The 25,701-nt window shown below is 37.5% G+C and overlaps 1 protein-coding gene and 1 pseudogene across 2 annotated transcripts in view; one reads left to right on the forward strand and one right to left on the reverse strand.

The window, feature by feature from the left end:
• Positions 1 to 24,231, forward strand: part of SLC41A2 (solute carrier family 41 member 2) — a 132,282-nt gene extending 108,051 nt beyond the window's left edge. For both annotated transcript variants that reach the window (XM_030856194.2, XM_060306268.1), the window contains exon 11: positions 20,839 to 24,231. In XM_030856194.2, coding sequence (XP_030712054.2) covers positions 20,839 to 21,024 — 186 coding nt within the window. In that variant the 3' untranslated portion in view covers positions 21,025 to 24,231. The remainder of the gene's footprint in view (positions 1 to 20,838) is intronic.
• Positions 15,118 to 15,715, reverse strand: LOC132597940 (large ribosomal subunit protein uL23 pseudogene; annotated as a pseudogene).
• Positions 24,232 to 25,701: the final 1,470 nt, after the last annotated feature.

Consider the following 25,701-nt stretch of genomic DNA (forward strand, 5'->3'; position numbering starts at 1 on the left):
ATGTGAAAGCACTTACTTGGAAAGCATAAAAACTATTTTTCAAGAAATTTGCCAGAATAAAATCTTGGTTGATTGTGACCCCAGAATATTTAGCCAGAAAATACTGACTTGAATGATTCGATAATTTAAATTTTTTTGCTATTTAAAAAAATAAACGTTTAGCTCCATACTTCTTTTTTATTTTAAAGCTAAATGTCTGTGTTAGTTCCACATAACAAGGCTAATCTAAGTTGTGATTTTTTTTGTACCATCTAGGGAAATGTGTAAAAGCAAAAGGTCTCTAAAGATTTTTGCATTTATTAAAAGGGGTGTTTAAAGGGTGTCAAAAGATGATGAGACCATCATTCAATATCCAAAGTAGATAAACAAAATTGAATTTATTGCTAACTGTTGTAAAGGATCAGGGGAAATCTCTCCAAGCAGCGCAAATTACTGATCTTTTGTAGGGTTTTAGGGATGCCTGGAGTTCAGGGATGGGCAGATATTCAAAAGCTTGAGTAGGCCTATGTCATCTGTAGAGATGTGGATACTTGGGTGTGACTACTGTTGTTAGTTGGTCCTCAGAGGTGTATTTATTAGACTGGATTTGTTCCTAATTGCCTACTTCAGAAGCAAGGACTATCATTGATCGGCTGCCTTCTAAATGCATTCAGTACGGCAAGTTGTTTATTGATTGAATGAATTTAAAATCAGTTCTGGTGGCTTCTTGTTACCATGGCTAAAGATCAGTCTTTTCCTGGGAGTGTGGGAACTTCTTACTTTCTCAGTCTCCACTCTTGTTCCTCACTCAGTCAAAGCTGCAGGATTTCGTTAAGGATTGTCCAGACCCTCACCTCTGTTGTTGATTCTTCTTGAAGATGGGGTATCTGATTTTCAGTTTGAGTCCATCAGTGTAATTCCTTTTGGGAGGAGGGGTCTTTGAATTATTTATTGAAACATCTGATGGGACAGTGGCTGGGTTGAAACATTTGAGACACTGGACAATAAACATTAAGTGTGAGATAAAGAATAATTAGAAGTATTGTAAGAAGGGAGTGGAATATATTTCACTACCATAACCTAAGATTTTTCAGGCCTAACCAAGAAAACATGTCCTAATGATTCCCTAGGTAGCCAGACTGCCTTTTCTTTTAGCTTAGATACAGATTGTTTTATTTCATCTGTAACATTAATTCAGGTATAATATGAAGTGTTGGCAATGGTTCTGGTTGGCCAAAAGAAAGTCCAAAACCATTCTTTTATCTGTAACCATAACTGTTACTTTGCTGGTCTTAGGTGGAAGCTGTCTACTTTGTGGGCTTATCTCTTTGCTCTGAGAATCTTTGGTTAATAATCGACCTCCGTGAGTCATCTGCTTTGGGAAGTGCTCTGGAGAACTTCAGTTTAGGTTCCCTGTGGTGTTACTTTCCAGCTCTGCTGAAGATCTCTTCCGTTTTTCTCCCAGAGGACAGCAGACTGTGTTGCCAGTTCAGGCGCATTCAGGGATTATGTTTTATTCATCATCTTAGACTCAGCATTCAGTCCCTGCCTGGTACAGTAAATATTTATAAAATGAATATTCAGCTTTATATTATTCTTGGATTATTTTTGGCATTTCAATTATATTTCTTCATTTAGATTCTGATCTCACTGAAAGCAATAACCGTGTCTTATTCTTCTCTAAATGCTCCAGAAAGCTTATCACAGTGTTTTCTATGTTAGATAAAGATAAATATTTGTTAAATTGGATTCCAGATATATTGAGTGTACTTTGTTTGGGTGATAGGGCAAATATTTGACAAGATTTCTCATCTAAAAGAGAGAATAAATCTGATGGAGAGGTGAAACATATACATAAAACAATTTGAAGATGATGCTTTTTAAAAACGTAATATTACATGTTTAACAAGTACAAACAAAATATTCTATAAATGACTACTTAACAGTAGGTTTTTTAAACATCTTAACCACTTAAACAGAATGCTAAACTTTATTATTTTTAATGGATTTTTTAAAATTTTGATTTTGGAGTATACTTGATTTACAATATTATTTTAGTTTCAGGTGTACAACAAAGTGATTCAATTATACATTTACATATATCTATTCTTTTTCAGATTTTTTCCCCATAGATGTTATTAGAATATTGAGTAGAGTTCCCTGTGCTATACAGTAGTCCTTGTTGATTATCTATTTTATATATAGTAGTGTGTATATGTTAATCCCAACCTCCTAATTTGTCCTTCCCCTTTGGTAACCATAAGTTTATTTTCTGATTCTGTGAGTCTGTTTCTACTTTTTGAAAATAAGTTCATTTGTATCAATTTTTAAGATTCCACATATTAGTGATATCATATGATATTTTTCTTTCTCTGTCTTATTTCACTTAGTATGATAATCTCTAGGTCCATCCATGTTGCTGCAAATGGCATTATTTCGTTCTTTTTTATGACTGAGTAATATTCCATTGTATATATGTCTCACATCTTCTTTACCATTCATCTGTCGATGGACATTTAGGTTGTTTCTATTGTAAATAGTGCTGCAGTGAACATTGGGGTGCTTGTATCTGATCGGATTATGTTTTTCTCCAGATATATGCCCAGGGCTGGGATTGCTGGATCATATGGTAGCTCTATTTTTAGTTTTTAAAGGGACCTCCATACTGTTCTCCATAGTGGCTGTACCAATTTACATTCTCACCAACAGTGTAGGAGGGTTCCTTTTTCTCTACATCCTCTCCAGCATTTATTGTTTGTAGACTTTTTGATGATGGCCATTCTGACTGGTGTGAGATGATAACCTCATTGTACTTTTGATTTGCATTTCTCTAATAATTAGTGATGTTGAGCATCTTTTCATGTGCTTCTTGGAGAAGCACATGTGTCTTCCTTGGAGAAATGTCTATTTAGATCTTCTCCCCATTTTCTGATTGGGTTGTTTCCTTCTTGATATTGAGCTGCATGGCTGTTTGTACATTTTGGAGACTAATCCCTTATAAGTTGCATAACTGCAAATATTTTCTCCCATCTGTGGGTTGTCTTTTCATTTTGTTTATGGTTTCCTTTGCTGTGCAAAAGCTTTTCAGTTTAATTAGGTCCCATTTGTTTATTTTGTTTTTATTTCCATTCCTCTAGGAGACGGATCCAAAAAAATATTGCTACAATTTATGTCAAAGAGTGTTCTGCTTATGTTTTCCTCTAGGAGTTTTATAGTATCTGGCCTTACATTTAGGTCTTTAATCCATTTTGAGTTTATTTTTATGTATGGTGTTAGAAAATGTTCTAATTTCATTCTTTTACATATAGTTGTCCAGTTTTCCCAGCACCATTTATTGAAGAAACTGTTTTTTCTCCATTGTGTATTTGTACCTCCTTTGTTTAGATTAATTGACCATAGGTGCGTGGGTTTATTTCTGGTCTTTCTATACTGTTCCATTGATCTAAACATCTGTTTTTGTGCCAGTACCATATTGTTTTGATGACTGTAGCTTTGTAGTATAGTCTGAAGTCAGGAAACCTGATTCCTCCAGCTCCACTTTTCTTTCTCAAGATTGCTTTGTCTAGGGCTTCCCTGGTGGCACAGTGGTTGAGAGTCCGCCTGCCGATGCAGGGGACACGGGTTCGTGCCCCGGACAGGGAAGATCCCACATGCCGCAGAGCGGCTGAGCCCATGAGCCATGGCCGCTGAGCCTGCGCATCCGGAACCTGTGCTCCACAATGAGAGAGGCCACAACAGTGAGAGGCCCGCGTACCACAGGAAAAAAAAAAAAAGATTGCTTTGTCTATTTGGGGTCTTTTTTTTTTTTTTTTGGTACCAGGGAAGCCCTATTCGGGGTCTTTTATATGTCCATACAGGTTTAAAAATTTTTTGTTCTAGCTCTATGAAAAATGACATTGGTAGTTTGATGGGGATTGCATTGAATCTGAAGGTTGCCTTGGGTAGTATAGTCATTTTGACAATATTGATTCCTCTAAGCAATCCAAGAACATGATATATCTTTCCTTCTGTTTGTGTCATCTTCGATTTCTTTCATCAGCATCTTAGTGTTCAGAGTACGGGTCTTTTGCATCCTGAGGTAGGTTTATTCCTAGGTATTTTATTCTTTTTGATCAGAATGCTAAACTTTAACGTTATTTTAAAAAGTAAAGTTTCACAATGAAATAAAACATATTTCACAATGAATTGGGCAAGGGTAATGAATGACCTACACCTTTATGCAACAGTATTTTCACAGCAATATTGTGAATCCCACAAACCTAAGGTTGAAGCCAGACACAAAAAGAACGCATAATACGTGATTGCATTTATATTAAGTATAGAAATAGGCATTAAGAGCTTAAAAAAAAATGTAAAGGAAGGTTGATAACTAACTTCTGCCAGAGTAGAACTGAGGCAAAGTAGGGAACAGTAACTTCTGGTGGGTGATCAGATTCTTTTTCTTCCTCTGCCCCACTTGACAACCCACTGTTCTTAAATGGCTCATTTAGAAGAACAATATGAACTAATATTTATGATGTCTATTAACTGCCAGACAATATGTATTTTATTCACATTATTTCATATAATCCTTTGAGCAGTCCTCTGAGATATGTATTGTCTTCCCTACTTCTCAAGTGACAAATATAAAAACTGAAAGCGTTAAAAATTTACCCAAGTAATAGAAGTAGTTAAGTAGTAGATAAAATTTGAACTTAGATTTGTATTACTTCAAAGACTTTGTTATGTCTACTCCATCACAGGATAAGTAAAAGGGTCAAGAACTTAACCTGGTAATTTCATTAGTGGAGGATGATGGGAAGAGGCTCTATACTAGGGCAGGGATCAGCAAACTTTTTCTGTAATGGGCCAGGTAAGCAACATTTTAGGCCTTGCGGGCCATATGGTCTCTGTCACAAGTACTCAAATCTGCCAAGACAGCGCAAAAGCAGCCATAAACAATATGTAAATAAATGAACGTGGCTGTGTCCCCAAAAAACTTTACTTATGGACACTGAAAATTGGATTTTGTATCATGTTCACAGGTTACAAAATCCTATTCTTCCTTTGATTTTTTTCAACCATTTAAAAATGTAAAAATCGTTCTTAGCTTATGGACCATGCAGGTGGTGGGCCAAATTTGGCCTACAGGCTGTAGTTTGCTGACTCCTACTCTAGGCTGTTGCTGGGAAGAAAACTCTACCAGAGTCCTTGTATATATTTAGGCATTCCCTTTCTAAACAGGTTCAAAAGCTCAACAGATATTTGTCAAACCCCTCCTGTGTGCTCCACTGCTACTTGACATACAAAGATGACCTCTCCAACCTACAAAAGCAATTTAAAGGAAAATAACATTAAGATATAATTTACATACAGTAAAATACACCCATGTAAAGTGTGGAGTTTGATGAGTCTTGACATATGTGTTCAACCATATAACCACCACCACAGTCAATGTATAGAACGTTATCTTCACCCCCAAGAAGCTCCCTCCTGCTTCTCTGCAGTCAGTTCCCATCCATCCCTGGCTCTAGGCAGCCACTGATCAGTTCTCTGTCACCATAAATTAGGTTTCCCTTTTCTAGAATTTCATATAAATGAACCTAAGTATGTACTCTTTGTTGTTTCCTTGTTTTACTCAGCATATATTTTTGGAATTTATCCATATTGTTACATGTATTAGTAATTTGTTTCATTTTTGCTCCTTAGCATTCTATTGGATGAGTATATCCAAGTCTCTGTACAAGTCTCTGTGTAGACATATGTTTTTATTTTCCTTGGGTAAATACCCAGAAGTAGAATTACTGGATCGCATGGAAGATGCTTGTTTAACTTTATAAGAAACTGCCAAGCTGTTTTCCAAAGTGATTATACCATCTGCCTTACCATTAGCTTGAGAGTTTCATGTGCCTCACATCCTCACCACCGCTTAGTATTGTCAGTCTTTTTACCTTTACCCATTCCCGTGGGTGTATTGGTGGTAATCTCATGGTGATCATAATTTCCAGCTACCTGATGATTAATAGTATGGAGTATCTTTTCATGGATTTATTGGCCATTCATGCTTTCTTCTGTGAAGTTCAAATCTTAGGTCCATTTTTTAAATTGGTATTGAGTTGTAAGAGTTCTTTATATATTCTGGATACAAGTCCTTTGTCAGATATAGGCATTGGAAATACTTTCTCCCAATCTGTGCACTGTCTTTTCATTTTCTTAATCATATATTTTAATAGCAGAAGTTTCAATTTTAATGAAGTTCAGTTTATCAATTTTTTCTTTATGGTTAGTGCTTTTTGTGTCCTAAGAAATGTTTGCCAATCCCTAGAGTTTTAGGGATATTTTCTTTTAGAAATATTCTGGTTTTAGCTTTTATTTGTATCTCTGATCCATTTTGAGTTAATTTTTGTATATGGCGTGAAATACAGATTGAGGTTTATATTTTTCCATGTGAATACCCAGCTGTTGCAGCACCATTTGTTGGGAAAACTGTCCTCCTCACCTTCAGTGACCTTAGTATGTTTGTCGAAAACCAATTTACTATATGTGGGTCTATTTCTAAATTGTATTCTTTTCCATAGATTTATATGTCTATTCTTTTGCTGCTCTTCTAAGCCTTAACTTTTCTAAAAAATTTTTAATTGCAAACTCTCTTCTTTATGTAGATCTCAGCTCACTTTCATGAGTATTTGTACTTTTACAGGTATAAATATGCCAAACAATCAAATCTAATGTAGATGTGTTTCTCTCTGTGATTCCAAATCAACATCCTTTTATTCTCTACGCTTAGCATAGAGTTCTTAGTGTGCTAGCATTTCAACAGCAGCAGTAATTATATTTATGAATCCTTGTCTGATACTGTATCTCAAACCTTACAGTCCAGGTTGATCATATCTGTGTTTTCACACTTGTCACTTCTCATAGCTGCTGCTTCTAAAATGTTAATTAGTTAAGCATGCTCCTTGCCTTTGTACATCCAGTTCTATTCTCTGCTCTTCTCCATATTCTGTCTCTAACTAATGACTGTAGACCCTTCTAATATCAAGAAAAGATTGATTTTCTAGGTTTCAAATATCTCAGTTATTTCTTTGCCCCTTACTTTTATCCCCTCCCATAAAAATAAGTTGTCTTCTTTTCAGGGTTTGTTTACTTATGTCAAAGAAGTTCAGAGCTGTATTTCTGACTCTTTTCCTTTTACCTGCAATTAAAATTTTTTTCAGGTAGTTTCATTTTCTAGCAATATCCATTACTAAATTCCTATAGATGTCAAAGTTATCCTTTTAAATCTGTTCTCTGAGATGATATCTCACCTAGTAAAGGGAAAAAACAGACCTCCATGCTGAGCTTAGAAAAGGAAGTGGTTTTTGGTCTTGTTTTATGGGGATTTTTTTTTAGTTTATTGAGTTTTGTTTCTTATCATAAAGCAACACATGTTCATCATTGTAAAATTGTCCATAATCCCCATACTCAAGACCACCACCACAAATATTTTGGTGTGCTACTTCAAAAAATTATTTCTCAAATTTGAGTAATATATTAGAAAGGCATTCAATAAATAGTTTTAAATGAATGAATATTCTTTTTTCCAGTGAAATGTTCTGCTGGGCAACAAAGTCTTCCTACTTGAAAAGGGATGGTGTTAGAAGCAGAGCCATCTTTGGGCTACAGGCAGAGGGTGAAGAGGGAACACCTAAGTTGTTCAGGGCCTGATCTCTGCTGATTGCATCTTTCCTTAATATTCTATGGATATTAACAGCATTAAAGTAATTTTATTTAGCATGTAAGAGATAGTCAATAAATGTTAGTTTCCTCTAGCAGTTTGTATATGTTTTATTTCCATCTTTTTTGCTTATTATTACTAAACTAAGAAACGTCTTCAGTTTGACTTTCTTCTTGATTTTCAGGTTGTCATTTCACAATACTAAGTGACATTGGCAATCACTGGTTCTTTGCATGATTGGAACAGAATGACATGGTCACATGAGGGAGGATCATTAGGCCAGGGTTAATGAACTCCCAGCCAAAAATTATTGTATTTAAGAAAAAAATTTTTTTTTGGCCACGCCACACGGCTTGCAGGATCTTAGTCCCCTGACCAGGGATTGAACCTGTGCCCCTTGCAGAGGAAGTGTGAAGTCCTAACCACTGGACCACCAGGGAATTCCCTTTAAAAATTTTTAATTGCATATTAAATATTGAATAGGTAAACAATAATGACACGTACAAGGTATAAAGAGTAATAATACAGTGACCACCAGGACACTCACCAGTCAGCTTAAGAATTATAACACTACCAATACCCTAGTACCTATACCTTCTAAAGCTACCTATCTGCTCCTCCCTCCTCCCCAAAGCAAACTATTGATTCAGAATTGTATGGCTAAAAAGTTTTTGCTCTTCCCTATGATTATGCATTTATTTGGATACCTAAAAATATATGGTTTTAGTTTTGCGTGGTTTTGAAATTTATAAATGGAATCAATGAATTTGTGTTTAAGTGGCTTTCTTCTTTTGCTCAGCATTGTATGTGAGATTCATTCATATGGGTAACTGTTGTTCATGTATTTTAGTTATATAGTATTCCATTGTATAAATATTCCATGATTTTTTCATCTGTTCTTCTTTTAATGGACTTTTAGGTTGTTTGTAGTTTTTTGCTATTAAAAATCAAGACTGTGAGTATTGTTATATTGTCTCCTGAACACATTCTGAGGGTTTCTTTCGGACAGAAAGTCTTAACCATTTTTGTGCCATGGACTCCTTGGGAAGTTTGGTGATTATTAGGGACTCCTCGAAATAAGGTTTGTTTGTTTCCTACCTTCCCCCACCTGCCACCTCACAAAAATAATTCAGGCCAAAGAAAAGACATTTTATCTGTATATCAGGAGTAGACTGAATTCCTGTTGACTGATAATCCTAAATTCTTAGCTGACATTTAAATATTAGATTTTAATGAGTAGCATTAGCAGTCTGGAAACTGGATTAGGGAAGCATATTTTTATAGGGAAAATGAATTCAGCTTTTGTAAGGCTTAGGAAGAAATGTACTAATTTGCTATTCCTGGTGTTTATTTGTATCATATTTCTAAGCACTCCTCTCCCAAAGAAATCCTCTTTCATCACATGATACACAAGGCTGTTACTGGCAATGGGGCATTGAAGGGATGCTAGTAGATGGGAATGTTGATTCTAGCTCAGAGAAGGAGCTGGCCGAGAGAATCAATCATCCAAAGCAAATATATATTCGTGTGTTTTATATATTTATTTAAATTCCAAGTAATACATCTAGAACATGCATAATTAGCTGGGGCAACAAAGTTGCCTTTTAAGGAGGTATATTTACCCAAAGAAGTTGTGCATATTTCATAAAAAACAAACAGACCATGTAAAATACAGGCTACGCTTGGTTAGATTTTTGATGTGTTTTCCCAGTAAAAGAGAATACATTCCTTAAATAATCATTTAGTTTGAAAATAAAGCATATTTCATTAAGAAGTATCTGATACTTACTGTGCTTTTAATAATTCATTTATACAGTGTTCCAAGGAAACACTGATATCCTTGTTAACTTGTAAAAAAAAATAATAAATTTAAACCTGCTTGACCTTTAAGTCATCACAATACCTTTAAAAAGAAATTGCATGGGAAGGGAACTTAAATTAAATTATGAGACTAAGAATGTGGGAGGGATGGAGGAAGAAATGCAGAGATAAGGAGAGCAATCACTATGTGGTTTATGATCACAGATTTCTTACCCTTGTACTTTAGAGCTAAAACAGACTGTGGAGACATCAATTCATCCATTTATTTTTAACATCTTTATTGGAGTATAATTGCTTTACAATGGTGTGTTAGTTTCTGCTTTATAACAAAGTGAATCAGCTATACATATACGCATATCCCCATATCTCTTCCCTCTTGCGTCTCCCTCCCTCCCACCCTCCCTATCCCACCCCTCTAGGTGGTCACAAAGCACCGAGCTGATCTCCCTGTGCTATGCAGCTGCTTCCCACTAGCTATCTATTTTACATTTGGTAGTATATATAAGCCCATGCCACTCTCTCACTTCGTCCCAGCTTACCCTTCCCCCTCCCCATATCCTCAAGTCCATTCTCTACGTCTGTGTCTTTATTCCTGTCCTGCCCCTAGGTTCTTCAGAACCCTTTTTTCTTTCTTTCTTAGATTCCATGTATGTGTTAGCATACGGTATTTGTTTTTTACTTCGTGACTTACTTCACTCTGTATGACAGACTCTAGGTCCATCCACCTCACTACAAATAACTCAATTTCATTTCTTTTTATGGCTGAGTAATATTCCATTGTATATATGTGCCACATCTTTATCCATTCATGTGTCAGTGGACACTTAGGTTGCTTCCATGTCCTGGCTATTGTAAATAGTGCTGCAAAGAACATTGTGGTACCTGACTCTTTTTGAATTATGGCTTTCTCAGGGAATATGCCCAGTAGTGGGATTGCTGGGTCGTATGGTAGTTCTGTTTTTTTAAGGAACCTCCATACTATTCTCCATAGTGGCTGTATCAGTTTACATTCCCACTAACAGTGCAAGAGGGTTCCCTTTTCTCCACACCCTCTCTAGCATTTATTGTTTGTAGATTTTTTTTGATGATGACTCTTCTGACTGGTGTGAGGTGATACCTCATTGTAGTTTGGTTTGCATTTCTCTAATGATTAGTGATGTTGAGCATTCTTTCATGTGTTTGTTGGCAATCTGTATATCTTCTTTGGAGAAATGTCTATTTAGGTCTTCTGCCCATTTTTGGATTGGATTGTTTGTTTTTTTGATATTGAGCTGCATGAGCTGCTTGAAATTTTAGAGATTAATCCTTTGTCAGTTGCTTCATTTGCAAATATTTTCTCCCATTCTGAGGGTTGTCTTTTCATCCTGTTTATAGTTTCCTTTGCTGTGCAAAAGCTTTTAAGTTTCATTTGGTCACATTTGTTTATTTTTGTTTTTATTTCCATTCCTCTAGGAGGTGGGTCAAAAAGGATCTTGCTGTGATTTATGTCATAGAGTGTTCTGCCTATGTTTTCCTGTAAGAGTCTGGCCTTACATTTAGGTCTTTAATCCATTTTGAGTTTATTTTTGTGTATGGTGTTAGGAAGTGTTCTAATTTCATTCTTTTACATGTAGCTGTCCAGTCTTCCCAGCATCACTTATTGAAGAGACTGTCTTTTCTCCATTGTATGTTCTTGCCTCCTTTATCAAAGATAAGGTGACCATATGTGTGTGGGTTTATCTCTGGGCTTTCTATCCTGTTCCATTGATCTATATTTCTGTTTTTGTGCCAGTACCATACTGTCTTGATTACTGTAGCTTTGAGTATAGTCTGAAGTCAGGGAGCCTGATTCCTCCAGCTTTGTTTTTCTTTCTCAAGATTGCTTTGCCTATTCGGGGTCTTTTGTGTTTCCATACAAATTGTGAAATTTTTTGTTCTAGTTCTGTGAAAAATGCCATTGGTAGTTTGATAGGGATTGCATTGAATCTGTGTAGATTGCTTTGGGTAGTATAGTCATTTTCACAATGTTGATTTTTTCAATCCAAGAACATGGTATATCTCTCCATCTGTTTCTATCATCTTTAATTTCTCTCATCAGTGTCTTATAGTTTTCTGCATACAGGTCTTTTCTCTCCTTAGGTAGGTTTATTCTTAGGTATTTTATTCTTTTTGTTGGAACGGTAAATGGGAGTGTTTCCTTAATTTCTCTTTCAGATTTTTCCTTATTAGTGTATAGGAATGCAAAAGATTTCTGAGCATTCATTTTGTATCCTGCTACTTTGCCAAATTCATTGATTAGCTCTAGTAGTTTTCTGGTAGAGTCTTTAGAATTCTCTATGTATAGTATCATGTTATCTGCAAACAGTGACAGCTTTACTTCTTCTTTTCTGATTTGGATTCCTTTATTTCCTTTTTTACTCTGATTGCTGTGGCTAAAACTTCCAAAACTATGTTGAATAATAGTGGTGAGAGTGGGCAACCGTGTCTTGTTCCTGTTCTTCATGGAAATGGTTTCAGTTTTTCACCACTGAGAATGATGTTGGCTGTGGGTTTGTCATATATGGCCTTTATTATGTTGAGGTAAGTTCCCTCTGTGCCTACTTTCTGAAGGGTTTTTATCATAAATGGGTGTTGAATTTTGTCAAAAGCCTTTTCTGCATCTATTGCGATGATCATATGGTTTTTCTCCTTTAATTTGTTACTATGGTTTATCACGTTGATTGATGTGCGTATATTGAAGAATCCTTGCATTCCTGGGATAAACCCCACTAGATCATGGTGTATGATCCTTTTTATGTGCTGCTGGATTCTGTTTGCTGTATTTTGTTGAGGATTTTTGCATCTATATTCATCAGTTATATTGGCCTGTAGTTTGCTTTCTTTGTGACATCTTTGTCTGGTTTTGGTATCAGGGTGATGGTGGCCTCGTAGAATGAGTTTGGGAGTGTTCCTCCCTCTGCTATATTTTGGAAGAGTTTGAGAAGAATAGGTGTTAGCTGTTCTCTAAATGTTTGATAGAATTCACTTGTGAAGCCATCTGGTCCAGGGCTTTTGTTTGTTGGAAAATTTTTAATCACAGTCTCAATTTCAGTGCTTGTGATTGGTCTGTTTATATTTTCTATTTCTTCCTGGTTCAGTCTCAGAAGGTTGTGCTTTTCTAAGAATTTGTCCATTTCTTCCAGGTAGTCCATTTTATTGGCATATAGTTGTTTGTAGTAATCTCTTATGATCTTTTGTATTTCTGCAGTGTCAGTTGTTACTTCTCCTTTTTCATTTCTAATTCTATTGATTTGAGTCTTCTCCCTTTTGTTCTTGATGAGTCTGGCTAATGGTTTATCAATTTTGTTTATCTTCTCAAAGAACCAGCTTTTAGTTTTATCGTTCTTTGCTATTGTTTTCTTCATTTGTTTTTCATTTATTTCTGATCTGATCTTTATGATTTCTTTCCTTCTGCTAACTTGGGGTTTTTTGGTTCTTCCTTCTCTAATTGCTTTAGGTGTAAGGTTAGGTTGTTTATTTGAGATGTTTCTTGTTTCTTGAGGTAGGCTTGTATTGCTATAAACTTCCCTCTTAGAACTGCTTTTGCTGCATCCCATAGGTTTTGGGTCGTCATGTTTTCATTGTCATTTGTTTCTAGGTATTTGTTGATTTCCTCTTTGATTTCTTCAGTGATCTCTTGGTTATTAAGTAGTGTATTGTTTAGCCTCCATGTGTTTGTATTTTTTACAGGTATGTTTCCTGTAATTGATACATAGTCTCATAGCATTGTGGTTGGAAAAGATACTTGATACTCTTTTGATTTTCTTAAATTTACCAAGGCTTGATTTGTGACCCAAGATATGATTGATCCTGGTGAATGTTCCATGAGCACTTCAGAGGAAAGTGTAATCTGCTGTTTTTGGATGGAATGTCCTATAAATATCAATTAAGTCCAGCTTGTTTAATGTATCATTTGAAGCTTGTGTTTCCTTATTTATTTTCATTTTGGATGATCTGTCCATTGGTGAAAGTGGGGTGTTAAAGTCCCCTACCATGATTGTGTTACTGTCGATTTCCCCTTTTATGGCTGTTAGCATTTGCCTTATGTACTGAGGTGCTCCTATGTTGGGTGCATAAATATTTACAATTGTTATATCTTCTTCTTGGATTCATCCCTTGATCATTATGTAGTGTCCTTCTTTGTCTCTTGTAATAGCCTTTATTTTAAAGCCTATTTTCTCTGATATGAGAATTGCTACTCCAGCTTTCTTTTGATTTCCATTTGCATGGAATATCTTTTTCCATCCCCTCACTTTCAGTCTGTATGTGTTCCTAGGTCTGAAGTGGGTCTCTTGTAGACAGCATATATATGGGTCGTGTTTTTATGTCCATTCAGCCAGTCTGTGTCTTTTGGTTGGAGCATTTAATCATTCATCTGTCAGTGGACATTTAGATTGTTTCCACATCTTGGCTATTGTGAATAGTGCCGCTGTGAACATAGGGGTGCATGTATCTTTTTTTTTTTTTTTTCGGTACACGGGCCTCTCACTGTTGTGGCCTCTCCCATTGCAGAGCACAGGCTCCGGACGCGCAGGCTCAGCGGCCATGGCTCACGAGCCCAGTCGCTCCGTGGCATGTGGGATCTTCCTGGACCGGGGCACAAACCCGTGTCCCCTGCATCAGCAGGTGGACTCTCAACCACTGCACCACCAGGGAAGCCCTATCCTTAATTTTTTTCAAGTGTTCCATCACAACTATCACCCACCTATAATTAGTCCCTTCCCCCAACTCTGTTATTTCAGATAATTTACCAATTTGCCTTTATCCTGGGACTTCATTTCCAGAGCCGTCCACCCTCTAGCTCTGTCTGGACTCTGTTGCCAGCCCACTGCACAGCTCTTCCCCTGGACGTTTCCCTCACTCTCTCTTAGGTTGGCACTTCTATTTTCTGGATCTCAGGTCTTTCTCTTTCTTGGTTCTCTCCCTCATTTTGCATCAAAACATTTTCAAGAAAGTTCCAAAGAGAACATGGGAGAATTTTTCTGAGTGCCTGCATGTCTTAAGATGACTATAGTTTACCCTCAACACTCAGTTGATAAATTGGGCACAGACTTATAGACTGGAAATACTCTTCTCTCAGGATTTTGAAGGTATTGCTCCCTTTTCTACTAGTGCAGCTGTTGAAAAGTCAGATTCTTGTTACTCATATATGACCTGGTTTCTTTTCATTCATAGCAAATAGTTATTATGTTCTTTCTATGTGTCCAGCACTGTTCTAAGTGCTCTGCCCTGTTCAATGCTCATCTCATCATCTCTATGAGAGAGGGACTGTTTTCCCTATTGTACAGGAAGGCAGCTGAGGCATGGAGAGGTTAAGTAGCTTGGAGGTGGGAGAAGGCTGTTGACTGGGCACTTTACTGTTGGAGGATCTGGGGTAGTTGGCCATTTCACGGGGAGCCCTCCAAGTTTGAACATCTAACCTCCTCTCTGGGGAGTTATACTCCCGCCTGCCTCTGTTCTTGGAACAAAATAAAGGTCTGAAAGAATCCCACTGTTAACTGTGCAGACTTCCAATTCATCCTCATCCTCTGCCAGTACCTCGTAGTGTCTGGTATCCTTGAGACCTGAGTCATTCCCATTCAGTTTCTCTAGAATACGTCCCTTTATTCTCCCACCTGGGCAGGGCAGTTGAAAGAATGATGAGAGATGGCAGACATTTGCTTACTCCATTCACAGACTTTTATTTTTTTTATAGTCAAAACTTTTATATTTAGAATTAGCCAGCTGGACACAGTTTGAATGATCCCAGTTTTGTTGGCAACATCCAAAGCATCGTAGTCAGGAGCCAGTCAAACATATGCCTTCTTCTCTCCATCAGGCCTGATCAGGGTGTTGACGTTAGCCACGTCAGCGTCATAGAGCTTCTTCACAGCCTGTTTAATTTGGTGCTTGTTGGCCTTGACGTCCACAGTGAACCCCAGCGTGTTACTGTCTTCTGTTTTCTTTATGGCTGACTCAGTCGTGAGGGGCAACTTGGTGATGGCGTAGTGGTCAAGCTTGTTTCTCCTAGGGGCGCTCTTCTGAGGATATGTGGGGTGCTTCCTGAGCCACAGTGTTTTGGGCCATCAGAAGGCGGATGACATCCAGATCTTTTTTTGTTGCTGTGGATGCCTTTCAACACTGCTTTCTTGGCCTTCAAAGCCTTTGTTTTGGCTTCAGCTTTGGGAGGTCAGGGGCTTCCTTCTTCCCCTGCGGCGCCATCTTCGTGAAAAGTCATTCACAGACTTTAAAATAATCTTTGGTGTTAGCCTCAGCGCTACTTGGTCCTTACAAGTCCAAGCTTGTCATGGATTCTACAGGGCACACTTACTGCCTTCCTTTCTCAGGCATCCCCCTGGGTAGGTATTTAAGTAGTGGCCCGGGCAGCCCTGGTCAGTGAGTTGCCACTGCCCCAGCTGCTTACACTTTGTATTACGAAACACAAATGTACAGGAAATGATAGGAAATAAGATAACCATGTAATTACCACCCAGCTTTATCAACCATTAGCAAATTATTTAAGCAACTATTTCAAAATGCTCAATAAAAATACATCATACCTATGGTTGGTGCCTCCTAGATATCCCTTCCTGGTCTTATTTCATTCTCTTCCTAGCAGTTATTAGCATTCTAAATTGGTATGTATCATTGCCATGCATGTTTTTATACTATTGCTACAGATGTGTGTATCTATAAATAACGTATTGTTTTTAATATTTATAAACCTTATTAGAATCATTTATTTATACTGCTTTTTTCACTCAGCTTTACGCTTTTGAGACATACTCATATTAATTCATGTAGCTCTTTTTCATTCATTTTGTTTATTTTTCAAATATTTATTTATTTGGTTGCACCAGGTGTTAGTTGCAGCAGGCAGGCTCCTTAGTGGTGGCTTGCCAGCTCCTTAGTTGCAGCACATGGGCTCCTTAGTTGCGGCAGGCAGGCTCCTTAGTTGCAGCTCCAGGGCTCCTTAGTTGGAGCTTGCCAGCTCCTTAGTTGTGGCATGAGAACTCTTAGTTGGGGCATGCATGTGGGATCCAGTTCCATGACCAGGGGTCGAACCTGTGCCCCCTGCATTGGAAGCGCAGAGTCTCATCCACTATGCCACCAGGGAAGTCCCTCTGTTTCATTCATTTTAGCTTCTATATAAGTGTTCAGTTGTATGACCTAAGCGTTAACTTAGCCCTTCTTGTTTCAATAGACATTTCAGGTTATTTCCAATTTTCGGCTTTTACAACAGTGATGCAGTGAATATCCTTGCACATCTCTCTTAGTATGCATGCATACAGTACACCAAGATATTGGTCTTCCTGGTCCTTGGGTAGCCACATGGGACCTGGGCCCAGCAGAGCCCCTTAGGCTAGCCTCCTCTAGCCTACATAGTTTTATCCTCTTAGGGTTGCAAGAGGGAAAAAATCATTGTTTCTAGTGGAATTGCTGAACTAAGGAGCTGCACATCTTCACACTTAACACGCAGTGCCGCATTGCTCTCCAGAGTATTAATAACTGTGCATGTTGCCAATGTGGAGTTCTTTTTTACCAAGACAATGTACTTCACTGATGGATGAGAACTTGGGCTTTAGTGTGAGACTAAACTTGAGTGGATGAGTTTGAGCCTGACTCCCTATGAGCTGCGTGATCTTGGGCAGACTTCTCATACTCTATAAATGCCTTTGTTTCCTCATACCTCAAAGAGGGATAGTAAAAATCGATAGCATTTTACAGAGATGTTTTGAAAATTAAATCAATTCATACACGTTAACCTCTTTGAATACCGCATGGCCCCATAAAGGGCCATTTCAAAAACAATGTTCACTATTATTGTTGTTTAAAAGGTGATTTCTGTCAGTCAGATGGATATGAAATGGAGTTTAGTGTGGTTTTAATTTGCATCCCCATATTATTAGTGAGGTTGGGCATCTTTTCATATGTTTATTAGAGCTTTAGGTTTCCTCTTCTATTCTGTTGAATTGTTTCTTTTTCTAATGAACTGTAGGAGTTCTCTGGATATTCTCTTAGTATTTGAATACTAATTTTTTTGTCAGTTATGTGTAGTGAAGAGATTTTTTTCCAAGCCTGGGGCATGATTTTTAACTTTTATTTATGGTATTTATTGAACCACAGGAATCTTTAATGTAAGTTATAAACAGTTCCTTTAATATATTATGCATTTTATTTATGAAATCATTCCCTACATCAAGGTCTTAAAGACCTTCTCTTACATTTTCTTATAAAACTTTTTGAGTATTGCTTTTTTTTTGGTAAGATATGCCTAGGCAGATATTGTTTTTATTTTTTAATAAATTTATTTATTTATCTATTTTTGGCTGCGTTGAGTCTTCATTGCTGCACGCGGGCTTTCTCTAGTTGCAGCGAGTGGGGGCTACTCTTCGTTGCGGTGCGCAGGCTTCTCATTATGGTGGCTTCTCTTACTGCAGAGCCCGGGCTTTAGGTGCGCCGGCTCAGTAGTTGTGGCTTGTGGGCTCTAGAGCACAGGCTCAGTAGTTGTGGTGCATGGGCTTAGTTGCTCCACAGCATGTGAGATCTTCCCAGACCAGGGCTCGAACCTGTGTCCCCTGCATTAGCAGGTGGATTCTTAACCACTGTGCTACAAGGGAAGTCCAAGTATTGCTTTTTATATTTGTCTTTACCTGGAATTTATTTGGGAGTATGAGGTAAGGATGCCATTTTAGTTCTGTTTTGTGTTTGTGGACCATATGGTCTCTGTCCCAACTACATAATTCTGTCATCGTAGTACTAAAACAGGTTTCTTACCCTCTCTGACTCACCTTCTCCAAGTGAACGTTAGAGATGATAACAGTACCTACTTAATAAGAAGGTTGTGAGGATTAAATAATAGACTAAATACACAATAAGTAAGCAAACGGGTAGAGTTGTGTTCCAATAAAATTTTATTTACAAAAAACAGGCAGCAGGTTGAATTTGGCCCATGGGCTATAGTTTGCCAACCCCCGTTCTAGACAAATCTCCCATTCAGTGTAAATGTTATACCACGAATTAGGAAATTATATATCACATATGTATGATGTATGTTATATAAATTTATATAAATATACTCATATTATTAATATATAAATACATAATGTTATAAAAAATATACAATATGGATTTGTTTGTATTTCCTGCCAATCCCAGAGAAAATAGCTACCCTCATTCTCTTTAAAAATTTTGTTTCCTCCAGCACGTATTACTCACACAATCAAAAAATTTCTTTATTGAATCTTCATATACTCCAGTAATACAGAGTTTACTACATAATTTGTTACAGATATAGACAGCCCAAATTGCTTTTTTTTTTTAAGTTGTTTTGGTAACTTTTGCCCTTTACCCTAAAACTCTACCCTATGACACTGTGTGTTATAAGCCAGTGTCTCTTGACACAATAACCTTCTTAAGTTTACATCTCCTGCCCTCCTTGCCCAGGACAAACAGTTCTTGTTCTCATAGGAGTCTCTTATATGAATGACCTTGTCTCCCGCTGATTTTTATGCCCTCAATCAGATATCAAGGGTCTACTTTGTGAGCTAGTCACTCTGCTAGGTGCTGGAAGCACAGGGGTGAACAAGTTCCTAACACACTGCCGAGTTGTGGCCTGACCCATCCAGGGTCCAGTGGGTGACACTCTCTCGGTCTGTACACTATGCTTTTATTAATGTAACTTGAGACTGTGCTGCCTTTTTACGTTTCTCTTCATCTTCCTAAACTGAGGCTCTTATTAATTATCTCAAAGTAAGTGTGGCAGATATGAGGCCCGTTTTGGTTTTGTTCTCCTCAAATGAGGAAATTGAGGGTTAATGGTAAGAAGCTTGCCCAGAGTCATATAGCTGATAAATGGCCAAAGTGGAAATCAAATCCAGATCTTATGACTTCCAAATCCAGAATTATTTCTAACATTCCATGCTTCCTCCACACGCAAAACAGATTGTCCTGAAGAACAGGACAATATGATTCCAAAACAGTCTTTGCCATGAAACACTAAGGAAGAACCAGCCTCATACAAAAGAAAACAGGACTTAAAGTACAACCTCTCTCTCTGACCGATGTCCAAAGACATGTGAAGTTCCCTCCTTTGGATTAAGTATATGGCTCTCAGCTTGGACAAGCCACCGTCCTTCCTGGTAAAGGTGTCAGAGCTAAACCACAGCACAGAAGTTTGGAACCCAAGGCAGACACCTCACCTTCATGGCCTACTTGTCAGAGTAGTAAAAGGTCACAGACCCTGGGCTCGGCTAGACCTAGGCGGGCTTCCTCCTATACGTACCAGTGTTCTCACTACCACAAATAGCAAAGTAATAGCAATGACACGGTTAAAATCAACTAATGACAGACGTCTGTTGAAAGTGTATTGTGTGCCAGGCACTGAATTACTCAGTCTATTATTTAATCCTCACAACATGCTCATGAGAGTAGATGCCATTATCATCTCTAATGTTCATTTAGAGACATAGAGAGGTTAAGAAACTTGCCTATAGTTAGCCAGCAGGTATAGAAATACCCTCTTAACCAGTATCCTGTATTTGCCAGCTTGTCCCAAACCAGTGAATATTAACCTCTCTAATCCCAAATCCCTTTTAATGCTTCAGGTGTTTGAAAACTAGAGAATCCTCTTACTCTAAAAGGATGAAAGAAAAAAAGCATTTATCTGATCCCAAAATTCAAAGCATTACAAAGGTCTTAATATTCCTGATATCCTAGAAAATACTTACTTATATCACCTTAGTGTTTGAATAGCCCTTTGAAATATTTTGACCCTACCTATCTATAAATATATCTGTATCTGTATCAACAAGTCATTCCTCAGTGCCCTTACGTTCTGGTGACTGTTCTTACCATTGAAACGAAGTTTTCCTTGACAAGCCACCAATGGCCTTATAATTAGTAAGCAAATGGTCGGTTCTCCATCTTTATTTTATTTGATTGTACCTGCAATAGGAGAATGTTATTCCTTATTTTTATTTCCTTCTTTGTATGTCTTCTTCTTTCTTCACAGATTTATCATATAGGAAGAAGTTGAAACAACAGTGGTTTGGCAAAATGTACAATACTATTAAATATAAGGAACATGGTGGTTTGGGGAAGGCTAGAAGAAAATGAGAAGATATATGTGACAAGTGGAAGAAAAATATTAATTGCAGCAATACATAGTATTTTCCTGTGAAAAGAAAATGTTACTGTCAATTAACTCTTTCTTCTTTTCCAGTGAGGTTCTTGACTTAGACGCATTCTGTTCCCTTCAGAGAGCAGTGGCTTAGGCTTATGGCCGTGTTTACTGGGCTAGGACTGTCCAGGCGACAGGAGTAACCATTGGTGCTCTCTTCTAGGTGTTTACCTTGCTGTGGATTGCTGACTGGATGGTCCATCATTTCTGGAGGAAAGGAAAGGACCCGGATAGCTTCTCCATCCCCTATCTGACGGCACTGGGTGATCTGCTCGGGACAGCCTTGTTAGCCTTAAGTTTTCATTTTCTTTGGCTTATCGGAGATCGAGATGGAGATGTTGGAGACTAATAAATCCTACAAACCGCCCTCAAGTTACCAAGAAGGAAAACACAAAGACAACCACTTATAGCTCTTTTTCAAAAATTTTATTTCAGTAGTTTGTCTTCTGCGAGGGTAATCTTCAGTTGGCCCTGATTCCATTAAATGGCCTTAACATTTTATTTTTAAAGAATTTGTGCTGAAACCAGAATGAACAGTATTTGTGCTGCTTTTCATAGAATAAATGATAATTTGACATAGACATAGACTCAAGCTCTGAAATAAATAGGAAAGAATATAGGATGTTTACAATGAATAATTTTAAGACCACAGACGTAGCAGAAATGTAATGTATTACTGTTTAACTCATAATGCCACGTTAAAGGAAACAGAGTTCTGGTTTAGCCTTTCTTGTCTCACAGATGTGTTGTACTGCAAAGCAGACTTTAAAATGAAAGGAGCCCAACCAAGCTTGTAACAGTTCTAACTATGCCCACCTCTCTGCCAGCTGAGGATCCATTTACCAATTACTTTGCTCCTAACCTGACCTCAATATGTTCTGCTGAGTATGAGATAAACTCACTTTTACCTGTTTTTATGAATCCCTGTGCTGATGCTAATTTAATTTCAACTCTGCAAGTTCTCGGCAGGCTACCCTTTAAACACAGAATGGCCTTTAATGAAAGCAATGGGTCTTTTTTTTTTTTTTTTTTTTGGCCATGCCATGTGGCATGCGGGCTCTTAGTTGCCCAACCAAGGATCAAACCCGTGCTCAGAGTGCTAACCACTGGACCGCCAGGGACGTCCCATCAGTGGGTCATTTTTGATCATTGATTTGTTGAAAGAATGTTGATCTTTTTCTGAAGACTTAATAGTCCAAAATAAGATAACCTGAGCTGTGTTTGTAGAAACAAGATGGTGTGAGAAATCGTGCGTGCTTGTGTGTGTGTGTGTGTGTGTGTGTGTGTGGTGTGAAAGAGAGAGACAGAAGCTTTTGATGGAGAGCTAAATCTTTGCTAAAAATTGTTGATAGCAAGATCATAGTGGGATATTAGCATTCTGTGGTGATTCTTTAGCGCATTTTACTGGTATGCTTTTGTCATGCGGTGCCAAAATTTTGCTACTGGCCAGAATTTAGTATTTGTTACCTACCTTATAATTAATACTTTCTTTTCATTAAAAAAAACTGTACCATTTAATATAACCAAGCTATCATAAGATTTAGAATGAGCAAATGATTCATTCGCTCCTCTTAAGAACTCGATTGAAACTGGTAGGCTTACCATTTTAAAGGAGAAATCGGTGGGGTTACTTTGGTTATTTTTCATGCCTGTGCACATCATCTGTTTGCACAGGCTGACTTCTACGTGGGAGACTATCAGGTACACTGCTTTGTTTCTCAAATATTTTTCTAAAACTCTGATTGTATTCTGAACACTTGACCAACACCTTAGTCATTCAATAGGTAAGCATTTTTATATTACATATAGTTCATTTTTTAAAAAATGCAGTGGAATCTCTCAAGACTGTCAGATATTTAATAATTTAACTGATAAAGGGAAGAAGAAATGCACATCGACTTTGATCGTGTGGTTTAAGTTGTCAATTAGTGTTAACATTATATAAGTGGTAGGTTGTTTATAAATATATTGGGGGAAGTGTTCCTATTAAGCTCTTTAAAATAAGGGGACTGTGGTTTAGAGTTATATATTTGTGCTTATTTTGAAACTTTATTCCACTCTTCTGCCTTATAATGAAGCTGCTGAGGCAGAGAACTGAACTAATTATAGAATTTCTCCTTTGGAGAGTTATATTGTCACATAGTGAACATTCTTATAAAGGAAAGAATGATTAAGTTGATGAATATTTAGCTGCAAGATTTTTTATTTTTAAAATATCCATGAATAATTTGATTTTATTGTAAAGCATTTGTAAATTACTTATTTACATTTGGGCTATATGATTCAGAAGGATTTTTGTTTCCCAGTGATTTCTATTTTCATTTTTTTAACCTAAACAAGTGCACAGCAAACCACATTTTTAAAGCATTTACCAACAACTTTAGTGCATTACATATTCCAAAACACATTCAAATACATGTATTATTTAGTACTCACAACAGTACATGTGAAATAGGTCAGGTAGATATTCCTATCTCTATTTTACAGCAGAAGAAACTGAAAATCAGAGAAGGTACGTTTTTAATGTTGCACAGCTACAGAGTACCCACATTGTGATTAAGTACAGGTCTCCAGTCTCCTAAGCCAGTGCTATTTCTGTGACCCTCCAAATGTACCAAGAGTACCTAACTCATTAACTGAGAGGAAATCAACTAGAGAAACAGGATTTTCTAAAGTAGAATAGAGTATTGCTACATCTCTCCAATTTCAGACAGGGAAATCTTCATTTAATATATCTTGATGGTAAGTATAGCCAACTCTAAATTATTCAAGTTCCTAAGACCAAGGAAATCAAAGATAAATGAATACTTTGGAAGAAAAAAACAATGCCTTATTTCATAGAATATTTAATTGCCACCACCCTTCCCAGATCTAGCCATTTTCCATGAGATGCTAATAGATAACTAGGATGACTGATATGAGTTCTGTCCCCTCTCTCTTTTGCTACCCAATCTTGGTTACAGCAACAAAATATCTAAAAGACATGTAATGGGAAAAAAAATAAAGACATGGAAAAATCAGTCACCAATCAGCTGAATTAATTTATAAAAGAGGTTTAAATTCCTTTTAAAAAATTTTACCGGTTTTTTGAAAGCCTTCACATAAGTATGGAACCAATAAGATAACTTTGCCTACCCACAAAAATCATTTATTATCAGTCTTACATACAGCGAATTCACAATATTTATTTTTATACAACGTAAGTTTGCTTTCTGAACTTCTTCCCTTCACGAATTTATCAGGCACTTTATTTAAATACAGATAGTCTTTTCAAAGACATTTTTTATTTTTCCCTACAATCATTTTTTTCTTTAAAAAATAAAGTTTCTTAGAACCTAATACAATAGAAACTGATGGTAATGTATCTTCTGGGAGACATCAAAAATTCCACGACGTAGACTATCAATGATGTAGCCAAGTGAAGTACATTTTGAAGGGCCTTTCAGTAATTGGGCTTCCTTGCCTTATAATATAGCTCTAGTATAGTATACCCATTTATAAAAGGCATCTGCCATCTCTGAATTGTTGTAAACCAAATAATAAAATTTAAGATGTATTTACCCAGCCTTGTTGTACTTACTTCTTGATAAACCAGATGAACACTGAGCCTGTGTGGAACTCACCCAGAAGAGACTGGGTGGTCCGTGTATATACGTTGTGTTTATGAGCATAATAAATTGGGCTTTGACCATACCTAGAGCTCCACTCCATTGCTTTACCACTTTTTCACTGTTAGGTTCTCTCCTCATTATTCAGCTTAGGTTCTTTGGCCCATCAACCAATACATCCTCAACTGCCTCCTTCATACTTACTGGACAGCTCTGGTTAAATACAGCTCTCTGCCTATCCTTTGCCTACATTTAAACAGCTGAATATGGTTCATGAAGAACCCATGACTGCTAGGACAGATCTTTACATTCATAACCTCAGACATCAAGTTAACCCTCAACTGCCCAGCAGCCTCCTCTATTTCTCTAATCACTTCACTCTCTGGGAGATCAGGCTTTTGTCCCCACCACTTTACTGAAAGTACCCCCGTCAGGGTCACCAGCAGTCTCCATGTTGCAAATCCAGAGATCAGTTCTCAATAAAAATCCTCATCTTACTCAGCCTCTAAAGGTATATGACAGAGTCTCCTTCCTCCTTGAAATACTTTCTTCACTTGGCTTACAAAAACATCTGCCTTTTGCTTTCTTTTCTGCACCGCTGGAAGCCTCCTCTCTGTCTTGCTGGTGGTTCCTCCACCTCTCAATCTCTAAGTGTTGGAATGACCTACAGCTCAGTTTTTATTACCATTTCTCTATTTTTTATCCCTAGGTGACCTCACCTATCTCATTGTTTCTTTTTTTTTTTTTTTTTTTTTGCAGTACGCGGGCCTCTCACTGCTGTGGCCTCTCCCGCCACAGAGCACAGGCTCTGGATGCCCAGGCCCAGCGGCCATGGCTCACAGGCCCAGCCACTCCGCGGCATGTGGGATCTTCCTGGACCGGGGCACGAACTCGCGTCCCCTGCGTCGGCAGGCGGACTCCCAACCACTGCGCCACCAGGGAAGCCCTATCTCATTGTTTCAAATGCCATCTATACCTATTATTACTAAATTTCTCAGTCTAGACTCTCACCCGAGTTCCACATTTGTATTTCCATACTAAACAACCAATAGATCACTGAAGAAATCACAGAGGAAATCAAAAAATGCTTAGAGACAAATGAAAATGAAAACACAACGATCCAAAACCTGTGGGATGCAGCAAAAGCAGTTCTAAAAGGAAAGTTTATAGCAATACAGTCTTACCTCAGGAAACAAGAAAAACATAACCTTACACCTAAAGCAACTACAGAAAGAAGAACAAACAAAACCCAAAGTTAGCAGAAGGAAAGAAATCATAAAGATCAGAGCAGAAATAAATGAAATAGAAATGAAGAAAACAATAGAAAAGGTCAATGAAACTAAAAGCTGGTTCTTTGAAAAAATAAAATTGATAAACCTTTAGCCAGACTCATGAAGAAAAGAAATGGAGATGGCTTA

This window comes from Globicephala melas, chromosome 10 (assembly GCF_963455315.2).
Source record: "Globicephala melas chromosome 10, mGloMel1.2, whole genome shotgun sequence".
Lineage (NCBI taxonomy): Eukaryota > Metazoa > Chordata > Mammalia > Artiodactyla > Delphinidae > Globicephala > Globicephala melas.